This window comes from Aphidius gifuensis, linkage group LG1 (genome assembly GCF_014905175.1).
Source record: "Aphidius gifuensis isolate YNYX2018 linkage group LG1, ASM1490517v1, whole genome shotgun sequence".
Taxonomy (NCBI): Eukaryota; Metazoa; Arthropoda; class Insecta; order Hymenoptera; family Braconidae; genus Aphidius; species Aphidius gifuensis.
Genome location: NC_057788.1, coordinates 28876877 through 28900800, shown reverse-complemented (window position 1 = coordinate 28900800; position 23924 = coordinate 28876877). Strand labels below are relative to the sequence as shown.

General features: G+C 25.2%; 1 protein-coding gene across 5 annotated transcripts in view; it reads right to left on the bottom strand.

Moving 5' to 3' along the window:
• The window catches only part of LOC122860119 (protein sickie-like), a 112343-nt gene that overhangs the window by 59566 nt on the left and 28853 nt on the right, over nt 1-23924 (bottom strand). For 2 of the 5 annotated variants that reach the window (XM_044163780.1, XM_044163781.1), the window contains exons 1-3: nt 22958-23641; nt 13802-13919; nt 12961-13013 (exon numbers count right to left, since the gene is read on the bottom strand). In XM_044163780.1, the coding sequence (XP_044019715.1) occupies nt 12961-13013; nt 13802-13919; nt 22958-23626 (840 nt within the window). In that variant the 5' untranslated portion in view covers nt 23627-23641. Of the gene's footprint in view, nt 1-8188; nt 8638-12960; nt 13014-13801; nt 13920-15177; nt 16002-22957; nt 23642-23924 lie in introns of those variants that run through there. The other 3 variants (XM_044163782.1, XM_044163783.1, XM_044163785.1) reach the window with 3 other exon arrangements.

The window sequence follows — 23924 nt, the reverse complement described above, 5'->3', positions numbered from 1 at the left end:
ATATTGTTTATTTTTTAATCTCTTTTTACTATGTGTATATAGTCTTTTTTTATGATTCTTTTTTTTTTTTGTAGTTTCAATTTACAAGAACACAGGTTCTTGGCAAAACGTGACCACCGTGACCATGGCAAGGCATCGCGTACTACACCAAGCACGCGTACACAGTGACCATCTCTTTGTAGTCATTGTTCTGGAAGGCATGCCAAGGGCTTTGACCAGGAAGGAAAAATAAAAAAATATATCGCTATATAAACCGCCAAACGAGAGAGAAAATTTACCCGACAATGGTTTCACCTCGGTACATGTGAATGTGAATTTGGGGTGAATGCGAAACACAATATGTTCAGGGATAAATTTTATCGACGGTTTGTAAAAAAAAAAAAAAATGATTGGACGAAAGTAAAAGATAAAAGTCAAAAAAAGCTTCTAGTTGAAAAAAGTAAAAACAATGTTAGTAAAAAGATAAAATTTAAAAAAAAATAAAAATTCTAAAAACAATGTCAAGAGTATTGAAATATCAAAAAAAATAAACTTTGCAAAAAAATTGTTTCCAGCAGTATCATGTTTCAAAGCAACCTCCAAGCCAAAAAAAAAAGAGTTGAAAAATTATTCAAATAAATTTATATGAACAATCATTTGTACGTTGACTAAAAAATATTATGCCGACTATACATAAATGAAAAAAAAAATATATAATACATGATTAAAAAAGTATAATTATATTTTATGAAATTAATTGTATTGGTTTGTAATTAAAATTGTTATTATCCGCATCAAGGAAATACAAATTGAAATTCATTGAGCATACGAATAACAGTGATAAAAAAAAAGTGTATATATTTATAAATAAATAAATGCATTATCCATACATTGATGGGACAAAAAAAAAAATGTAAAAAACAATAAAAACAAAAGTGATGGCCAATTTGGGATGTTGATTCAATGTACATCGAGCCTTCTTTGTCAACTGGTCGATACCCCGAAGTAAAAGATCGTCGATACATCAGTTGCATACTCGAATTATCCTTATGGGAAACAATATATAAGCCGACGACCTGATGCGTGTGCTGGTGTTGTAAAAGACACACAAATATTTCTTTATTTTATCATTTTATTCTTTCATTTCCATTATCCTGTCACCAATGTGCCTCATATTTTTTTTCGTATACTCATTTTATTTTTATCCAAACTTATAATACTGTTCCGCCTTCTTATTCTTTACCAAATATTTTGCTACCACCACTATCATCACCAACGACAATGCGTGTATATATTAGAACAAGATAACAACACAATTTCAGACATCTTCAAATATATATATTAAACTCCCTTGAGACTATGTCTCGACTTGAAACAAGTCGATCTCTTTTCTTGTCGTACAAAATTCAAAGGACACATGCAACCAAACCATATAAATTTTCAAGATATATTCCTTCTTCCCAACTGCGAAAACTGATGAGAAAAGTGGAAGAAAATCCAGATAAAAAAAATAAAAATAAAAATTTATATATAAAAAAAAAAGTGCTTACGCTAAATTCTATATACGCAGGACATTTTCTTTGATAATACTGAGGACAAAAAAAAAGAAAAAAAAATTCAGATTCAAGATATAATTCTTCAAGCCATTAGAGAATTTTTCGAGATGGTCTAACGAAAAGTGGATAAAGTATAACGATAAACTCGAAATCTAAATCTTTAAATGTTATCTCTTACTTCTAATTAAGAATAGTATTTTACTTTTTATTTTTTTTTTTTTCAATAGTAATCCTTTTATTTTTTTTTTAGTCAGTACTTTACTTGACACATTTTTTATCGATGAAAAAAAAATGAAAAAGAAATTTTTAATCCCACTAAAACGATGTTAAATAAAATGTAAATATGGGCAATTTGTGATTCGATGGAGTGACTTGAATTAGATTTAATATATACCAAATAATTAGATGTGTATAACAATTTAATGGAGTTTAAGAAAAAAATTATTGAGGCGCCCTGAAGAGTACATTATACACGCGAATGGCATTCATGGGATATCGTGCTGATGTCCTCTTATGGTAGTGTCTTCGTATAAAATTTTCTCTTCTTGTTCGGTGTATAATGTGTGAGAGAGAACATCAGGCAAAACCCACAAAATAAAAATAACGACAAGAGTGTATCAGTGGCATTCGAAAATTGCATATTATACGAGTAGCTGCTGCTTCTGCTGCTTCAACTCGTATCATTTAGCAAGAAAATAAAAAAAATTGATTGAATCATTTAAAAAAAAATACACATAATCACTGAACAAAAAAACGATGAAATTCTTTATCCTTAAATGGTTTTGTAATTTGATTTATTAAGTAATAACAAATTTATAAAATAGACTTGTTTTTTTTAGAAAAATAAAAAAAAAATTAATTCTAGTCATTAAAAATAAAACAAAAATATTTTTTATAAATATTTTAATAATTTAATTTAAAAATAAACTACTGTAAGATTTTTTTTCAAATCATTTGATAAAAAAATACATAATATTTTTCATTTAAAAATATTATTTAAAATACATTATAAAAATATAAATTAATAAATATATTTAAATATATTTTTGTGGTAATAATTATTGCAAAATAAAATTTATATTCATAAACCCAGTGTCGCAAAATAATATATAATATATATTTATTTTTTATATTTATTGTTGTCCAGTAAACAAAATGTAAATGGATGTAAATTGAAGTTGAACAGTGTATAGTGTATTTATTTAAAAAAAAAAGAAAAGAGAAAGATACAGTGTTGAAAGGATTTCTTTTGTCAGTTAGCCGGCTTTACGATACATTGTTTATATATGTGTAAAATATAAGATACAACAATCTTAATCTTGACCAGGTGAAAAGAGTAATAGCATTGTGTGGCGGTTGAGATCAACTCATGACTATTCTCTATATTATTGCCTCTAGGATCACACAAACAAACACACACGTGTATTTTATATCGTAACAGTTCCGGAATATAAATTGCTTAAATATATATCAGTATTATTATATTTGTATATAAACAAAAATAAATATCAATAATAATAATTAAATTGAGATTATGTACTAGAAATTACGCAATTTCGATTTTCATGAAACACGTGCATGATTGCCTTTTAACAAAACAAATTAAATACAAAAAAATATTGAATGTTATATCATTTATCAAGAAATCAGATGTAATTTCATAATAAAATTAATAAATAATTATTATGATATTTATTTTAATAGTAATTCTGTTTTTAGATTTTTTTTTTTTCTTATTTTTGATGTTTTTTTCTTAATAGGTATCATTTTTGTTACTTGAGACAAAAATAAATTGTATATTCTATAACGAAGGTGTACCTGCACGATTCACCTTTATTTACAAGTGCAGATAAATATCTTATAAAAAAAAAAATATAAATAAACAATAGCTAATTAAATTTTGTTAATCAATTAATATTTCGAAATAATTTTATTTTTAGATTTAAAAAAAAAATAGACAAAAATAAATACACGTATATAATTTAACAGCTTTTTTTTTTTTCCTTTCATTATTTTTTTTTTGATCTTTAAATTGAGAAAATTGACATTTATTTTTAGGATATTTAAAAACTATTTTTAAATATATTTTTTACTGAGAATTTTAGGTAATCGATTTTTGATTACTTTTATTTAAAATAAAAAATTTATTATTACTTTTTTTTTTTTTATTCTTAAAATTGCAGGATGATATGATTAATTAATTTGCTGAATATATCTCGAGTAGTTTCATCCGCCAGTGAATATTCTCAAGTTTTGTTTAAATTTATCTCTCATTTTTATTTTATCTGTCATTTTCGTTATTCTGTGTATTAATACACGAGGGTACTTTGCATCTTGATTAAACCTGATATCAATTAGACTCTCTTTTATCATTCTTTCATCTATTTTTTTATTTTTTATTTTTCATTTAATTTAGCATAACTCTTTTATGAATTTTAAAAATAAAAATACTAATTTCTTGAGAGAAAATTTTCATATTTAATTTCGATATTAGGCCATGGATTTCATATTATTATCAAGGACACCAAAAATAAAATGAAATAGTATTATTGAAATATTAACATTAATTTTTAATGATTTTTAAGCCGTATGTGTTGTATTGGATTTTAAATACTAAATACATTTGTAAATGTGTATATTAAAGATCCAGCAATGTATTATTAACAGTGGGCTTAGTTTTATGAATGTATTTGTGGCTCTAAATATATATTAAGTCATCCACAACGAGAGGCAGACTGTCTCGGTTAAACTTCAAACCCCATCATTATCACCATCATCATCATCATCACCATTATCGAATAAAAATAAAATATATTTTAAAATAGAAAAATATATTTTATTTATAATAAATACATTTAACTTAAAATTTCAAGATCAATATGAAAAATAAAATAAAAAAAGTGCGGATGATAATAAAAGGTAATAAATTACAAAGTCAATATAAAATTTTTTTGAATAATTCATAAAACGCGTATCGTAAATTCGTAATTAGCTCTTTTCGTCGACAACTTGAACAGATATGGTATAAAGAACAAGAAAAGATAAAATAAAAAAGTAAAATTTTAGTTTACTTTTGTGTATTTTTATTCAACTTGAAATAAAATAATTGGTAACCTTGTATCAAAAAGAAAAAAACTAAATAATTTAAAAACAAGAAATCTCAATAATTTTTCCAAATGAAATATGAAAAAACAATTATATAAATAAATATTGAGTTCAGTTGAAATAATTGTACATGCGTTAAGAATAACATAATGAAGGACAAATTTAATAAATATACATTGATAATTATTATTTAATTACAACGAATGAGTTTGCATTGTTCAAAAGTAATTTAAAATTGAGGTAACACTTATACCAACAAGTCTAAAACAATAATCTACTCTGTAATACAACAGTCAGCTTAAATGCACTGAAGAATAACTAATTCCTTTTTGAGAAATATTTATAATATACGCATAAAATTAAACTGAGAGAAATGTTATTTACTTGCTTAATTTTCCTTCCATCAAAATATTTCGACTTGAAGAATTTTCAACTTGTATAAAACTTTTTGAATAAACATATTTCGAAATGTGTCTTGACAATTATCATCGATATGTGGGAGGTGGATAACAAACGAACAGCGATGGAATTAGAAGGTGGAAAATATATGCAAATGATAAGAGATGCATATATCGGTGGATTAAAAATATAAAAATAAATTCGTGAAAGTATTCATAAGAAGGAGACATAGTAATATAGACAAGGGTCGTTGAGTTTCTCTGTATATATTTTATGTATATATGAATGCACAAAGACGAGGTAATCTCAGGGTAAATTCAACTTGGTATATATATATATATAAATAGTGCCAAGGACCTCCAACGATTCCGACATTGCGCAATATATAAAACGAATGCCGACGGCGGATTAGCTGTTTTGCTGTCTCTCGGTCGCGTTCCAATGCGAAATAATTTACTTTTTTTTTTTTTTTTAGTCTTTGTCCTTTTTGTGTATATATAATGGCACTTGAACTTACAATTTTTGAATGAAAAAAAAAACGATTAAATAATACAAAGAATCTATATCGCGTGACGAAAATAAATATATAATTTTTTCAAAAATTACTATTGATATGAAAAAAAAAATAGAGTAAAGGTTTATTTTAATTTTTGTTTAAATTGATTTTTTGAAATTTAAAAAAAAATATTTTTATGTTTTTTAAAGTGAATGAATTCGTTATTATTAATTTTTTTTTTTTTACGAGTTTCATTTTGAAAAAAGGGTAATAAAAATATGCACAAGAAAAAAAAAAAAACGTTTTTTTTATTTTATTTTGATGAGGCATTAGTTGAGTGACTAATTGTACCAAAAAGATACTTTTATGTTTAATGTACAATGGCATATGTTATTATGTGATTCTTTTCATCGTATCGCGTATATATACATTAAAAAATTTTTGCTTTAAAAAAATATAAAATACATGGTAATGTGTGTGAATGCAAATGAAAGCATTCAACTGACGTTTCTCAGTATTTTTCTATATTTTCATATTATCTTTTTATTTATATTTTTAAAATGCATTTTAAAGTGCAACGAATTTCATTTATATTTTTGTTTAAAATTATTTCGCGTTTTATTTAAATGAATTTATAATTATTTTTATTTTTTATATTTCTAGATATAAATTAAAAATATTTATTTATTTGTATAAATTTTATTCTTTGTTATATAAATTATGTACAAATTAATTTTAATTGATGTTAATCATTACGCAATAAATTGAGTAGTAATATCTACGATGCAAATAAAAAAAAAAAAAAAATACATTCCGGAAATGTAAAAATGTATGACACTCAAGTGTGAGAATGTTGAAAATAAAATTATTAAAATAAAATATATAATATATATAAACGAACCAGAAGAAAATAATTTTATAAAATTCTCAGAATAAAACATTAATGTGAAGTATCTAATACAGCTTTTTTTATTTTTCAATGCATTCAAATGAGATATAATAAAATAAAAAATATGACTAGACGTGATTGTGAAGATAATGAGCTTAAAAATCAGCCACACACATGCTTAAATTATTGTAAAATATTTATTTATCCAAGTGACTTTTGTCGCTCCCGCGGAAGTTAAAAAATTTTGTTTATAAATCTAAAAAAAAAAAAAAAATTCCATGGAGAATTGATTCAGCTCTGATGTTAGTTTTTTTTTTATTTTATTTATCTAATTTTTTTATTTAAACACGTGAAGTCAATGCAGGATGATCTAGACTAATAAAATATATTAATTAAAAAAGTCAACTAGTTGAATTTTTTTTTTCTAAAGATTAAAATGAAATAAAAAAAAAAAAATTATTAACCAGATGAGTTAAAAATAAAAAAAAACTAAACAATAAAATATTTATAGAAAATAAAAAAAAATAGTTATGTATAAATATTGATTGAAAAAAGGTGAGAATATGTGTGGTCGTTTTGGAGCCGATAAAAGTGTAATAAAAAATAAAAAAAAAAGTTAAAAAAAAATTCTGGCGGCAATAGAGACTTTGGACGTCCGGAAGTCTGAGTCCATTCTGAAAGCCGCAAGATAAGCGACAAAGGATAGCTCTCGTCGTTTGATGGGATATCATATATACTTAACAATACATATACCTTCATAATAAAACCGGACAATATATAAGACGACAGATTGTGTGAAAAATAAAATATAAAAAAAAAAAACACATTTATAGAATGTCGCGGTATCGCATCATCGGTGTTACTTTGTGACTCGCCAATCTACCATAACACAAATTTTATTATAATTTTTTTAATTCTTCAAAATTGTTTATTATTCCATTGAACATCTAATCTACCATTAATGGTAATTTTTAAACTTTCGGGAATGTCCATTACCCGCTTTGGCGCCTTTAAATTTTATCGTTTAACACAAAATGTATGATAATCTTTGCGAATAACTACTTGCTGGAATATATTGTTAAATTATTTATAAATTTTATAGAAGACCACAGTGAAGAAAAAAAATGTCACGCAATGTTTACTCGTTAAATACACACAGCCCCATGTCATTATATAAATTATAAAAAAAATAATAACAAAATTATATCAATCACAGAAAAAAAAAAGAAAAAAAAAAAACAATTCTACATAAAATAGAATATAAAAAAATTTTAGATTGAAAAATATATTATGCTGACCTTGTAGTAGAATTTAAAAAAAACCATCATCTCATGTTATCTTTATTTTATTTTTATAATAGGGAAATAAAAACAGAAATTAAAAAAATATAAATTGCCGAGTTTTCAGTTAGAGATTCGTGTTGTTCTCATAGATTTAAATTTTAAATTGACACATAACATTCAAAGTACCTTGTTACAGTTGTTGACTACTATTCGCAAATTGCCATTGAATCACGAGTCAAATCGTAGGGATCAGTTGAATCGTTAAACTATGAGAGAAGAAATGATATTAATCGGGTCACGAGCTGTTTGCCTCGCATGATATTCTATTTCTTTTTTTTTCTTTTTAAATCTTAATTTAATTTTTTTTTTTTTTTAAAGGCTTGTCTTGAAGATGACTCAATTATATTTAATAAAAATAAAAGCTAGCAATTAAGAAAAAAGAGCATTTAAATATTAAAAAAATTAATTAAAAAAATGTCACCTTCTAGTTGGTTATTTTTTTACATGTTCATTTTGTAATTTGGCATTTTCAAACAATGAAAACAGTTGATTGAATTATGATGATAATAAAAAAATAAATAATCACTTTGAATATATTTTTCTATTATAAGACTCTTGATGTCTCAAGAGTCACTTCAACACACAGCCTCCCTTCATGTATATATTCTTTGTATATTATTTTTTTTTTTTTATAAATTTCAATTTTTATTTTATTATCGTATTTACACACTTTACTTCTGGAATCCACGATTAAGATTGAAGTTACACGTACTGTAGATACCGACGATTAATCTTCAACGTAGTATCACTTTCTTTGCAAATGCAATATCAGTTTTCTCATATATTATTAACACAAATATATCCTCACATACATATAGACACACCTCTAAAATACACATAAATATTTATTTTTCTTATTATTAAACAACAACTTTGTACTTCCTTATTTATTTCTCACGCACATGATTACAATTTGTTTTTTTTTTTTCAAAGCACTTAAAGATTGATTAATAATTATTGAAATTTACTTATTACTAATATTATTTATTAAAATATTAAATATCTATTTTTTCTATTAATTTTTTAAATAATTGACACATATATTTTAATGAGTAATTCATGTTGTGTTATTCACGTGGTTAAGGAAAAATCATTGGCATGATTGTGGCATTGGCAAACCGCGCTACCAGACCACTCACGAGAAACTGAGAAAAATATTTTATTCTCTCTTCCAACAAGAAGCAAGGTAGTGAGAAGTAGAGGTAGGTCCCCATTTTAATCCCCTCTTTACTCACAGGTGTACCTTCTGGGACCCAAACGCAATTCTATCCATACAAACGCGATCATCTCAACTAAAAATTTCGACTATATACATTATCGATGTAATATTTTATGCATATAAACATGAAATAAGACCCAAAAAAATATTATATATAGGAAGTGGAGAAACTAGAACTTTGAATGGAGAAAAAAAAAAAAAAAAAAAAAAATGAAAATATAACGTAAGAAAGAAGAAAAAAAAAAAAGATAATAGAGACTTGCAGGGGGTTTATTTTTGAGTGTCATTGTAGATTTGTTTAAAAAAAAAAGAAAAGCAGGAGGATTTTATTTTCCAAAAATTTTCAATTTCATGCTTGACACCTGTTCTATGAAAAAGAGAAGAAAAAAAAAAATAATATATATCTAATGTAAATTTAAAGAGAGAAAAGATTAAATGTTGAATTTTTTTTTTTTCGAAATAATGGTCTAGAACTGTTGGTGTCGGAATGGTGTTAAGTTTGTGGGAAGTGATGATATTCTGAAGAATTTAAACAGGAAAACATGAATATTTTGTGTAGAATATTCGACTTTTATTTTATTTTTTTGAATAATTCTCGTGGAGCCCCCATGGAAGATAGTACCAGTAAAACATGTTGAAAAAGAGAATCAAACTAATGTCTTGATAGTGTATTTGATTGAGTCCATATACGGTTGTCAAATACGACAATATTTTTAGCTATCGGAACAGGCGAACATGTTGAATTTTATGTTTAAAACAAATATTTACTATAATATTAGTTGTCTAATATTGAATATTCGTGTACAGTTGCCGCAAAAGCCGATTTTTTTATACAATTTTGTACGGATAACATGATGCACGAGGAGTTAACTCAAACTAGACACATACATGTCGGAGTAGTAGTGTTCAAAGAACGATATAAAGCTGATATTTTATCATTGTATAAAACAAGTTTAAAAAATATTAGCATAAACTAGATAAAAAAAAAATAAATAACAAAGTAATTTTTAATTAAAAATAAACAAGTCTACAGAATAATAAAAAATATAAAAATGATATTTTTTTTATATTGATTCTTTCATTATTTTTTATTATCAGTGTGTCGAGTCACGAAGTAAAAAAAAAATTATACAGCTACTGTATAGCTAACCACAGTAATTAGCAAATTGATTAATAGTCAAGTTGAAAATATGACTATACATTTGTGTGAAAAGAAATTGATAAAATAAAAAAAAATAAAATTTATTAACAAAAGGTCAGCAAGAAGATCGTGGAATAGACTTTTATTGATATTTTTTTTATTTGATTTGATATTTACAAAGAAACGTCTTCATCAAACCGTTATCTTATTCTACCACCGTGACCACACTTGATCCCTGAGGATTTCCATCACTCAATTGAATTATAAATCTGTCGATATATATATTTTTCAATACTCAAACAACTCGACTGCTATATTATAAAACCTTTTGATCTATAAAATTATTAAAAAATAAAAGAAAAAAAAAATAACAACGTGGGCGTTTAAATCGTTACAATCAATTTGATTGTCATTCAAAAATAAATTGTATCTATATCTACACAAATCATTTGTATTAATATCGAAATTAAGATTTATGAGATTGTCAGGATATATAGAACACGCGTGTTTCAATTTCATATATATTTTTTTTTATTTTTATTTAACGTTATTATTTTTATTATTTTAAATATATTTTTAAAAATGGAACAACAATAAAACATACTCAACTATTTCATACACAATTTCTTTATAGAAAAAATATTTCTATTTTTTTTTTTTTTGTACTTTGCGCCCTAAAAGTTTTTCGATATATAATAGAAACTAGAGTTCCGGTGTTTGAATTTTATTTTTATTTTTTTTGTTATTATTTAGAAAAAAACCTTTTTCATTTCTATGGGGTGGCCTATTTTATTTTTTCTTTTTTTATTTACTATTATAAATTTTTTTTTTTCATTGTTAATAGTAAAATATTTTTGGTGAGACACGACCACCTGTGGTCTGATAGAATTTCTTTAATTCAATCGAAATTTTAGCATTTTTTATTATCTATTTTGTAAAATTTTTATTATTTAATTTAATTTTTTATTGAGACTAGCTAGTATAAATTTGTCACTGATATTACTGTGCTCTTATTTTGTGTTACTACAGTAATTACAGAATTATTTATGCCTATGTTTTCACGGTATATAACGAAAGGGGACGTTAAAAAAAGAAAGTTAAAATAAAAATTTGATATATATTTTTAAATTATATTGTGGTAAATAAAAATTTACTATTCTCAACGTATATCTAAATGAATCATCAAGAGACACAAATTTAAATAAATATATTATAATTATTATAATAAAGTATATATCTATATTTATAAATTTACTTATTCAAAATATAGAAATAGATTATTTTGACCTGGTTTTTCCAGACACTTCCTGTCATATATAAAAATGAATTTTCCAACTAATTACTCAGCTACTTTATTACCTTTTTTTTGTATATTAAAAAAAATTAACTAATATCATCGCTAAATTAATTAAAACTTTTTTTCCATTTACATAGTAAACGACTTTTGCAATAAATATTTTCAAACTTTTTTTCGGGGTTAAAAGTTTGATGTTATGTGTCGCTGTGTATATATATGCAGACAAGCAAAACACACGGTTTCATCTTTCTTTCAGTTCTGTGTTTAATTATAGATCCCTCGAAAAAAAAAATTAACAAAAAATAAGTTGAGTTAAAAAATATTAAAGAAGAGTATTTCATTTGCCCTTTTGCATACTTCTACCCCTAAAAAAGCAAAAAAAAAAAAAACCTCTAGTCACCAAGTTGTAATGAAAAAAAAAAGTCTATATAAATTTCGATATTTATTATAGCTTTTAGAATAAATAAAAAATATATTTCTTAATAAAATTAAACATCACATTTTAATTTATATAAAAGTTTTTTTATTAAAACGAAAAAAATAAATATATAAAAAAAAATATATATAGAAATGTGCTAGAATTAAATTTGTTTATGAAGATATCATTTGTGAGTTCGTAAATAATGAGTGAATGTGTTGGTGTAATAGTGAACAGACAAATATATATTCATGTGTATAAATTGATTAGTCATGTGTGTTAAATATTTACACACTAGCAAACAAAGACTCAAAAAAATAAATAAAGAAGAGAAATAACACTCGAAAAAAATTGAGCGATACATCTAAAACTGCTGGTGTATATCGATCAAATGATTACAATGAATCGACTTGGAAAATTATTTGTGTACAGATATATATGTCTGTAGATATTTACCAGAAGATAACAAAAAAAAAAAAAAAAGAATATGTGTATGGGGCAATCGCCGGAGTGAAGCTGATAAAGCCAATGAACGATGGTCCCGGAGAACAAAAATAAACAATGAGAAAGACATAAAAAATAATAAAAAAAAAAAAATAATAATAGCTAAAATATAGACACATATACTCGGAATATTGATAAAGAAAAAAAACTATTTTCCAGGAAATGTTTGCTCATAAAAAATGATGGAATATAAAAATAATAGAATAAAATTGAAAAAAAAAAAAAAATTGTTTGGATACAATGTATAGAAGGAAGTGTTTCATTTGAGCTTATGCAAATTTTTAAGTTAATAAATAAATAAAAAAAATTATAATAATAAAGTTTTTAAGAAAGTAAAGTAACAGGATATGACGTATATAGAGTTTGTTCTTTTATTTATATTATTTATTTATATATTAATATTTATTTAAGGATCAGTGTTTAATAATCAATAAAGGTGTGACCTACTCAAATATTTATCAATATTATTTAATATATAATTACTTGTACTCCATAATACAAAAAAAAAATAATAATTACAATAAAGATAAAACAAAAAATCAAATGATTTTTTAATAATGAAAAAAAAAAATTCTTTTCATAATATTGATAATTATAATTAATAAAAAACTCACCATTTGTTGGGCACTTTTTGGCTTCCGGTTGACGTCTATCACCTTTTGATTTGCTATAAAAAAAAAAAAAATGTAAATAAATATTCGTGAGTTGAATTAAATAATATACATTTATCTAATTATTTATTTGTCGGCATGTAGTTGATTTAAAAGATGGTATACGATAGTTGCTATAATGTATCACACAAATCATACAAATAAATAAAAATAATTTAAAAAACAGCAAGTGTAAAATAGTGTGTGTGTTGAGGGGGATCATGTTGCACATGACTCGATAAATGGTCAAGCATATAATGACCTGTGTCACCTCTAAACTCTATGCAATTTTATATATTAAAAATTTATTATTATTTATGATTAAGCATTTTTAAAAATTTTTATAATTTATTTTTTATTATTCTATTTTAGTATTTTACTTTCTTCGACATTTTACATGAGTTTTGTTAACTGTCAAGATACCATAATTGCATAGATAACAGTTTGTATGAGTATACTGTTATAACATGCATTTCATTGTACTCATTTTGCCAGTTAAAATAATTATTGTATATCTATTAGAATGAAAATAAAAAAAGCCAATAGTAATGATACATTTAGTGTAAAAATTAAAGAGAAATAATAAAATTAATTTATCTATTATTGATAAATTGAATTGACTGTAATTTATTTGTAATAAAAAATTAAATTTTAATTTATATATCTTCAACATTTAGATAAACCCACTCTAATTTTATTTAAATTTAAAAAGCTATTTTCTGTTTAAAAATAGATTAGTAGAATATGAAAAATAAAAATTATAATAATGTAAAATTATTAACAATATAATTTAGTATATACTTACTGACTGCCTCAACGAGATCAGCAAGTAAAACACCGTCACAAAGATCAGCCTGAAGGTCAGTGACCCTTTTTTTGCATCCACCACGTTCAAGGTAGTGATTTGCCCAGTCAGTGTATATCTGAAAATTAAAAATAAAAAAGTCATTTTAATTTTAGATTTCATTCGATTACAATCGATTGCACGACAACATTGTAATATATATAAATTCAAACTGAGATTAATGATCAATGATAAGTATCAAGGGTCATTATCAACCATTTACTTCAACAAGTCACAACAAAATATATACCAATGAGACTCGTTAGTGCAATTCAATAAACTGCATGACAATTAAATTCAATTATTTATTCAATCATATTTTATAATTTACCAATGCTCTGTAAATATAAATTATATTTTTTATTCAAAAAAAAAAAAAACAAAAAATTAAATTTTTATTTTGAAAAAACACCTGCAGTAAACGTGATCAGATTGTCAAGTTTAACGTAACAGATGTAGCCAAGTAAATAAAAATGAATAAAAATTTTTATTGTTAAATATATATACAGTATTATTTTTTTTAATTAAGTTTTTTTATTTTTATAATCAAAAGAGATTTTTTAAAAAATGTAGGACACATTTAGAGTGATATATGTCGTTGAAATAAAAAAGATAAAAAAAAAATAACATAGAGGGTTGGGAGAGACATGTGTGTGTGTGTAATTGTTGTTGATGTTGTTGAATAAAATGGAGGATAAAATGTTGCGGAAAATATTTTGAAATGAATAATAAAAAAGAAAAAAAAAATGAGGAAAATTAAAAGGGTTAGTCACATTGGTGTAGTGAACGAGTCACACACTTATCTTGCACTTATTCCTGGCTGCTGCACTTTATATTCTTCTTCTTTCTTATTTGAATATAAATATATGTGTAAGAGTATTTAACTCTTTGCTCATGCTGTTTTCAAAGCTCTGTACTATTTTTGACCGCGGTCAAATCAAAATAATAATTATGCTTTATTTTAATTATAAACAAAACAAGAAAAAAAAAATTAAAAGATTGTTTAAATTATGGATTTTTTATAATGAAATAATTAAATTCAATTATTAATTTTATTAGTTAATTATTAGCTATGATAATTGATAATATTAATATTTTAATAAATTAAAATTTAAAAGCTTTTGACAGAATTATGGATGTTTTGATTTTGACACGTGATCATAATAAAATACACACCACGTGGATAAAGTCAAGAAAAAAAATAAAAACACAAGTGTCAAATAAAACTCCAAATATTTATCTAATAATATTTTTTTAAATAACAATATATAAGCTTGTGAAAAGAATTAATTTTTCACCAAATTATTCGAGCTTTTTTATAGTAATTTTTTGTTTACCTGAACGGTATTTCTTGTTGAATCAGCTTTAATATCATCGCAAGAACTGCGAACAGATCTTGGTGCTCTGATACACGCCATCTTTGATTAATCCAAAGATCACCGAGATCAAAACTTTCAACAATAAATATAATTTATATTTTCCACTTAATAAATTTCGAATCAACCAACACTTTTTTCCACGAAAAAAAAAAAAAAAAAACCAACAGCGCTATCAAAAAAAAGGGGAGATCGATTAATTAAAGGAATAATAAAAAAAAAATCACAATAACAAATTTGAATTGACAATGACAAGATGACAGATAAAAAAGGCCATCGATTAAATAAGATTTGTGCGTGTGTGTATATATCACTTGACCCTGCACTCGAAAAAAAAATTTTCAAAACCAATAGACACAATTATTCAATTAAAATGATTTCATCAACATGTTGACAAATAACAAACACTTTATTCCATCACTAGAGACAATGATTGTCATCATATTTATCCAATTGATACCATGAGATAAATAAATTCGTCGCACAATCATTATCAAATATAATTTTCTCTTCTCAAGACAAAAAAAAAAAAATATCAATTTACAAAAGAATTTAAAAGCAAAAAAATTCCACCAAATTATCATGGGAAACTTTTATTTTTCTGCAAACTTGCACAAAAGTCTTTGTGATTATTTTGCATGAATAAAATGTGCAGAGTATGAATTTTTGATGTTGAAAAATAAATAATAAAAATGACTAAGTACTTGTACATTTAGAAATTAAAAAAAAAAAATTTTTTTGTAAACGTCTTGACGCCTCGACGAGCCGGACGTAACTGAATGTATTTCAAAACCGTCGGGGCACGAGCTAACGTATATACATTTGTTGCCACTACTTGCGTGTTCGTCGACACGATTATTCTATATATATATTTTTGTTGTGAGAAGGTAGATAGATATATATATATTCTGTTTTAAATATTTATCTGTATACTCATCTTTTCTTGTTTCAATTTTGATTTTTTTTCTCTTTATCTTTATATATTCATATATGATTTTTTGGTACATTTGAAAATTCTTAAACTAGAATGACGAAGACGAAGACTAAATTTTGTGACTGAATTTGTTATTATGTGTATATATGTATAGTGGTGTGTTTTAGTTTCTTGTCTCTAGACGACGACGTGACATGAACGCACGTGACCCGACGTCATCTATGGTACTCATACATAGTTGATAAATATATATACATTGACGTATATGAGAAACTCTATTTTGATTGACGAGATGACGGAGATGAGAAGACAATTTAAATTACATCTTGAGATATAAACGTTACAAGATTTTATATTAAAATTTTAATTATGATTAATTATTATTTTTCGATATTTTTTTTTTTTTATATAATTTAATATAAGTATTTTTTTTGAATTTTTATAAAGAATATTTCTTGTTATAAATTACATAAGCTATATAACTTTTTAATAAAAATTATTTTCCATAAAATAAAAATATAAAAAGATGTTAAAAAAAAATTGTTTCTTATTTAATAAAATATTTTAATAATTTATCTATTTAAAAATAATTAACCAAGTGTATAATTTATTTAAAACAACACATCCAAAAAAAAATTGAATTGATAATAATAATTTGAAAAAAAAAAAAAATGATAAAATAACAAAGAACACATAAAACTCTGGGAATTATTGTGACATAAAAAGAGTCATTGTTCAAGGTCATCAAGATACTAAAAAGGTAGTAATGAGAAAAAAAAAAAAAAAAAAAAAAGAGTGAGGGATATATGACTCGTGAGGAATCAGAGAGTCATCGATTGATGAAAATTCCTGACAGGTATACCGTATGAACTCAGCAACTCGGCAACAATCGATTTACTATTCCAAGTGCAATCTCGCGTATATTATTAGGCATATATATATATTAAAATATACTCTGTACATATAACCCATTGGATTCGATGCCGCGTGTCATTAATTGTAATGCCGGACGGTATGTTGCGTTTAACGTATAATAATGTGACCAGTAGGAGTTTCCCAGTTACCATTGCTATATGTACATGTGACAATGAGAATGACTGGTTCTATGTATAATCGACCCCTTGTCCATCTACACATATTTATATATATATATTGATCAGACCACCCTGCGGCAACAGTGTTTAATTCCCTTGACAGTATATAATTCAGGAAAGCTTAAAAATTTCTATATGCTTCATTAAGAGAATTAATAAAGTCCATATGAAATTGATAATTGGACTCATCGATATTCATACTCTGTACACAACATTTTCCATTATATTATTTAACAGTTTTTTTCTTTTTTTTTTATTGAAATTAATTTATAAAATACAGCTAATTTAAAATTGACGAAGAAAAATGTATAAAAAATATTTAAAAACAAATGGAGAAAAATATATTTAATAATTTAAATATACTCTTCTAAAATTCATATGTAGCTTTTATTAGAAAATATAGAAAATTGATCTATACTAATTTTTGTTTTATTTAAAAAATATTAAAAGTTTTATTAATTTAATAAATGAAATTAATTTTATGCTTGAATTGAAAGGACAATTTTGTGGAAATATATATGTGGAAAATGTTGCCGTTGGGCAGAACATACAAACGTAACAACAATTTCAAGGGATGAGGGTGGATAAATTTTCATAGTGAGTATGATAAAAGAGAGAAAGCGTGATGCCTTTGTCGCCCGATTACGAAGGGGCTAGACAGGCCACTGTATACAACAAAAGGGGAAAGCCAAAATTAGGATATCGAGTCTCTGCTAAAAATAATATAAAATAATAAAAAAATATATATAGTCTTTACAGTGCAAATTTTTTTCACCCCTTATTTATCCTCGTTCAATCCAAACTGATGAGATTTCATGTATGTATCTATATCTATATTAAAATATAGTCAAAAAAAAACCGAAAAAATTCAAACGTGCATGATTAATTAAATCTCAAATTTTATGTGAACTTTATTAAAGTTTTTTTTTTTTTTTCTATTATTAAATCACGACACAAAGATTTTTATTATTATTTAAAAAATTTATTGAAAAGAAAATATTGCAGATAAGGGTTTTTTTTTCATCAATAAATTATTGAGATATAAATAGTAAATTTATAAACTTTTACTGAGATTTATATCAAATTTAAGTAACATGTATTTGACCCAATCAAACATGCCCAGTACTTATTTCCCCTTTAAATAATTCTTTGTATTTTCATTGAAGCCACGTGGCTGATTTATTTTTAAAAGTCATCATTTTTCTACTAACCAAAACGACATATAAAAATATCTATGAAGGAAATGAGGGCGATGTCCTTTCTCTTTTATCTTTTATGTTTTATCACTCCCTCTCTTCCCCATCACTCTATTTCACCACCCCTTTTTCTAAATTATATTTTTCCATCATTTCCCTTATATTTTTTCTCAAATTATTTTCTCATTTTTCTAGATTTTTTTCTTATTTATATTTTCATTATTTTAAAAACTATCTACTGTTGTTTTTATTTTTTTTATTTCAATAATTAAATTTTATATCTCATTTAAATTTAAAATTTTTCATTCAAATATTATACGTACAGAGAAATGGTATATAGAATTTCGAATAAAATTGAGAACCACTTTGTAAGTGAGTTAGTTTATTCCCCTTGGAAGATGGTAACTGAGTGAAAGAGGATGCACCCTCCTCACTTTTCCCTCTATCAAATGAACGAGACATTGAGGTATGTACATATATATATGTATATAAAATTAGGACAAATTCGTGGGTTGGTATCTACTTTGGGTAACGTACGTGTCCTGCTAACGTAAAGTAGGTATCGCGTTCTTACTACCACTTTTCCTTTCTCTCTCAATTTATGTATACAATTGGATATAGTGGGTGAAAATGGTGAGTGAATCAAGGAAATTCTGTGCACAACCGCGTTACCATGGTTACTAAAAAACGTATACTTTAATTTTTTTCAAAATTTTCATATTCATCATATTTTTATTGTTTCAATTATTTCAATAAATAAATATATTTAACATTATTTGACAATTACTATAAAACAAAAAAATATATCAAGTTATATTTTAAAATATTATTATATATTTCCATAAATAATAATTTTATAAAATTTATTTTTAAGTATATGTACAATGACAAAAATGAAAATTTATTTAAAGAATTGTTTCGTTTTTTTTGTAGAAAAATATAAAATTTAACTACCCACTTGGATGCACCTTTCACCTAATGTGTGGGTATATAAAAAATGCATCAATTTCGCAGTGTACTACATGAAAAAAGGGCGTGGATTCATTCATGCCAAACGCTCACGCACATTGTCTTCTTATAAATTTTTTAAAAATTAAAATTTAAAGAACAAAAAAAAAAATCATATAAAAAGATAATTGATGAATGCTAATTTTGCCAAGACAATATGCTAAATGAAAAATCAAATGATAAATAAATATAATTTAAAAAATGCCTTGTTATGAATACATAAGATACATCTGTCTGACGAGAGAATAATATCAAGTGTGATATATAATATCTTAGCCCTGAACAACATGTTTATTTACATGTTCATAATTTTTTCTTTTTTTATCTATATAAAAAGCCACACAGACTTCCGCCAGTGGTTTACCACAAAATTAAATTGAAAAAAAAAAGAGATATAATAGAAAAATAAAAAGAATTTGATTATTTTTAAAAGCCCGTGCTTCTTCATTCACGATAAGCGAAGATTTTTATTTTATTTTTTTTTCATTTTTTGAGAATAAAAGACGTTTTTATCCAAAAATGAAACTAAAATAATATTGACCTGTCTTTTGTGAACGGTGAGGCATAAATACCCGTAATCTCAGAGGTCCTAAATAGATATATATACGTTTTTATTTTTTTTTCTTATCCGCTTCTTCAGAAAATCAAAGAACAATGAAAAAAAAAAATGCTACAAAGTAAACATGAAATAAAAAATTTTTTACATTCACTTTAACGTGGTAAAATTGGCCTCTGTGATGCTCTTTCAGCACGTAGCAAGATCCACGCGTGATTGCACGAACCTTTGGACCCTTCTCTCTGTGCTCTTCATTTTCAGCACTCGACACAGAAAAAAGACAAGTGAACAGACAAAGTAGGCGAAAAAGAAAGAAAAAAAAATGCCCGAGGGAAAGCCGAGTATCGGAAAAGTTCATTCGAACATATTAAATTGAACACTGAAACGTGTATAGAAAAGAAATATATAAAAAAAAAAAAAAATTAAAGCAAAAGTTCAGGGACCCAATGATGGAATGAGTATAAGAAGAAGAGGACGATAGATAATGTGGAAAAAATAAAAAATAAAAAAAAAGAGGGCACAAGACCAACCCTAACCAAATGTCAGAGCTCGTTAGGACCTTCTAGGCAAGTTTACATCCACCCACACACATAGACACACTTCCAATAACGAAAAAAAAAAATAACATTAGTTGTCATAAGAACCATCACAATTCATTTCGACATTTTTACAAATTCAGCCAATCAAGAATGCAAAAAAAAAATATATAAAAACTCAATAAAGAACAAGGGGAATTAAATACTAGTAAAATCATTAAATAACATCATTTGAAATCACTCAAAGTCACTTGAAATCAGCAAAATTATTTGAAAAAGAAAAAAATCATTTAAAAATACGTGAAATTATTAAAATTAAATTCTGTTAAAAATATTGAAAGAAATTGTAAAATGATCAAGTCATCTTTAAGACCCATGAAAAGTCTTTAAAAAAAAAAAATTTAATTAGAAAATATTATCCACAAAAACTTGTTAACGAATTTTAAAGGAAAAATTAAATTTTTTTACTATGAATTTGTCAATAATAATTATTGAATTTTGAAGAATCAATTGAACTTTGAGCCTACCCTCTTATTGCAATATCCACCCTAGCAGCTGGAACAACAGCAAGATAATATGGCATTTGTACAAAACTATCAAGGGAGGCGTGATTGAGACCAAGTTACAATTTTATCTAATATATTATTGTGGGTGTATATTTTCTTCAACAAATATATATGAACTTATGACTCATACTCTGTTAAATATACGATAACATTTGAGATTTATTTTAGTGTTTAATGAAGAACAAAAAAAAAATAAAAATAAATAAAATGTACACGTTTATTACTGTTACACAGTTATTGCAGTGTATATAGATGAAAATATTTTTGGTGGTTCTTTGCCTTGGGGTAGTCCCTACGATTCATTTTGTATACTTATCAACCCTCCAAAATGTATATAACTACGCGAAAACTTTTACTCTCCCTCACGTGTTATATGTACATTTTCAATATATAAGATATACCTATATATTTAGTGTAACCTAAATCGGTTACTCACCAATTGCCAATTTGCCACCCCGCGAAAATTGCTCACTAGACGACGGTAACTAAAAAGAGAGTATACTCATTCCAAAACACGTCAGCCAATTTTTTTTATTCTATTTTTTTTTATTTAGAAAAAAATAATAAATAAAGATATAACAAAAACAAGACAATTTATTTATCTAAAATAATATTTCCAAGATGTTATTTTCTTTTTACGATTACTCACTTCAATTTGCAGAAATGAATATAAATCTTTAAACACTGCAGCTTGGTATAAGTAAATAAATAAAAAAAACTTTGCAGTAAAAACAGCGAAAAATATAAAGAAATACATATTCAAGTAGTAAAAAAAGACTTTTTAAAATATATATTTCATGAAAGAAAAAAAAATGTATATATATTTGCAATAAGACTAGCTAAAAGATGCTGGTAGCTGCACATCCCTTAGAGTAAACATCTGGAAAGAGAATCCTCAGGGCACACTGAGGGTTGATCAAAGTATCTTGACACCCTCAGGCGGCATATTTGATAGACTTGCCCTTTCTATATCTTTTCTCAATTCAACCATCACCATCATCATCACCACCACCAGCATCAAGAATACTAAACTATGCCTCATCTTAGACTCTTTTTTTTTTTTTTTTTTTCTTATACCATGAAAAATCCTTGTGCATCAACAAATGTTTAAATATATTTTTTGCTCATAAAAATACTGTAGTATATACACAACCCCAGAAAAAAAAAAAAGACCCTCAAATTTCTTATTATAACCAACGAACCAAGTGGACTAGAAAATTGCCCATATCACATTTAATATATATTTTTATTTTTTCTTGCCAAATATTATCTTTATAGATCATTAAATTTTCATCTAAATTTTTTCACATTTCATCATATTATTAAATGGAAATTGTGAATGGATTTTGTCAAATAATAAAATAATAAATATATTGTTAAATAAAATTTTATGGTGATGGCACAGGTATAAACTATCACCAAAGTAATGAGAATTTATTGGCTACTCATCGGGGCATTTATACGGGCTAGTGGTTACGATATAGGTATCACACACACACACACTGAAAAATATATATCCCAAATTGCTTCCGGTGTTTCGATTAATTCGTAGCTATTGGGGTCCAGTTGTTGTTGTTGTTTTAAATTTTTTTTTCATCTCTGTTTTTATTCATTTGTGGGTTTATTTATTTTTATTTTTCATTATGATTTGATAACATTGAATTTTCACTTTTAAAATTAAAAAAAAAAAAATTTAAAAAGCACCATGAGATGAGATGGAAAAAAATTTAAATTCTGCAGTTGACAGGTAATTTTATATTATTTTAAAAAAAAAAGAAGATAAAATTGAATCAATTAAAATTGTAGAAATAATTATGAAAATATTGTTTTTTTTTAAACAGATCAACAAACCTGTAGTATATTTTTTCCTTTTTGTTGCCATTGATAAAAATGCTCAGCATTGATTGACCATCCAGGTGCAAAACTAAAACCTTCAGTTGGTATTTGATTGCTAGGTGTTATAATTGAGACACTTGGTATTTTCATCCAATCAAAATTTCTACATGGATCTGGTAATTCAGTGTAAACACCACGTCTAGTACCAAACCAACCACCAAATATACATTTATCATCAAGTTCAGCAATTGTATCAATTCTTGCTTGTCCCAATTCTTTTTCCATATTATAAAGTGATTCAAATTCAACAAATGACATTGTTGGTTCATCATTTTGAGTCATTGATACTGGACCATATGCTAAACCCATGTTATCTTGATTAAAATCTTCTTCAAATGATACTAATCTACTTGTCTCTTGATGATGCCTTGGTGAACGTTTTGGTGATGATGATAATTTCGGTGATTTAATACATGAACGATCAGGTTGTTGATTTAATAAATTTGTAACTTGATTATTAACTGTTGGAATTTCATTGATAATTGGTATTGTTGTACGTTGTTGTTGTTGTTTTTTAGGTGAAAATTTTGATGAAGCTAATTTTGCCAATTTTGATTTTGGCTTTGTGCCTGTTTGTGATTTTTGAAATATATTTGGCTGTTTAATTCCTGATGGATTCGACATTTTCGATACATTTTTATAAACATACAAAAAGTTTTTAATTTTTTTTTTTTTATTTGATTTGAACTCAACACTAAACTTTGATTTGAAAATTTTTTTTTAACTTTGAAAAATTTAATAAGATTTATTTAAATAAAAAAATTGTTATAAAAAAATATAAAAACACGGATAATAACACTACCCTCTTACGAGGGTCCTCGACGGACTGATCGTGTTCAAAGCAACCAAAAGCAACGCGCTTCAACAACTATATATGTGATTGAAAATGTGTATGCGCGCGCGCTTCTATCATCATATACAA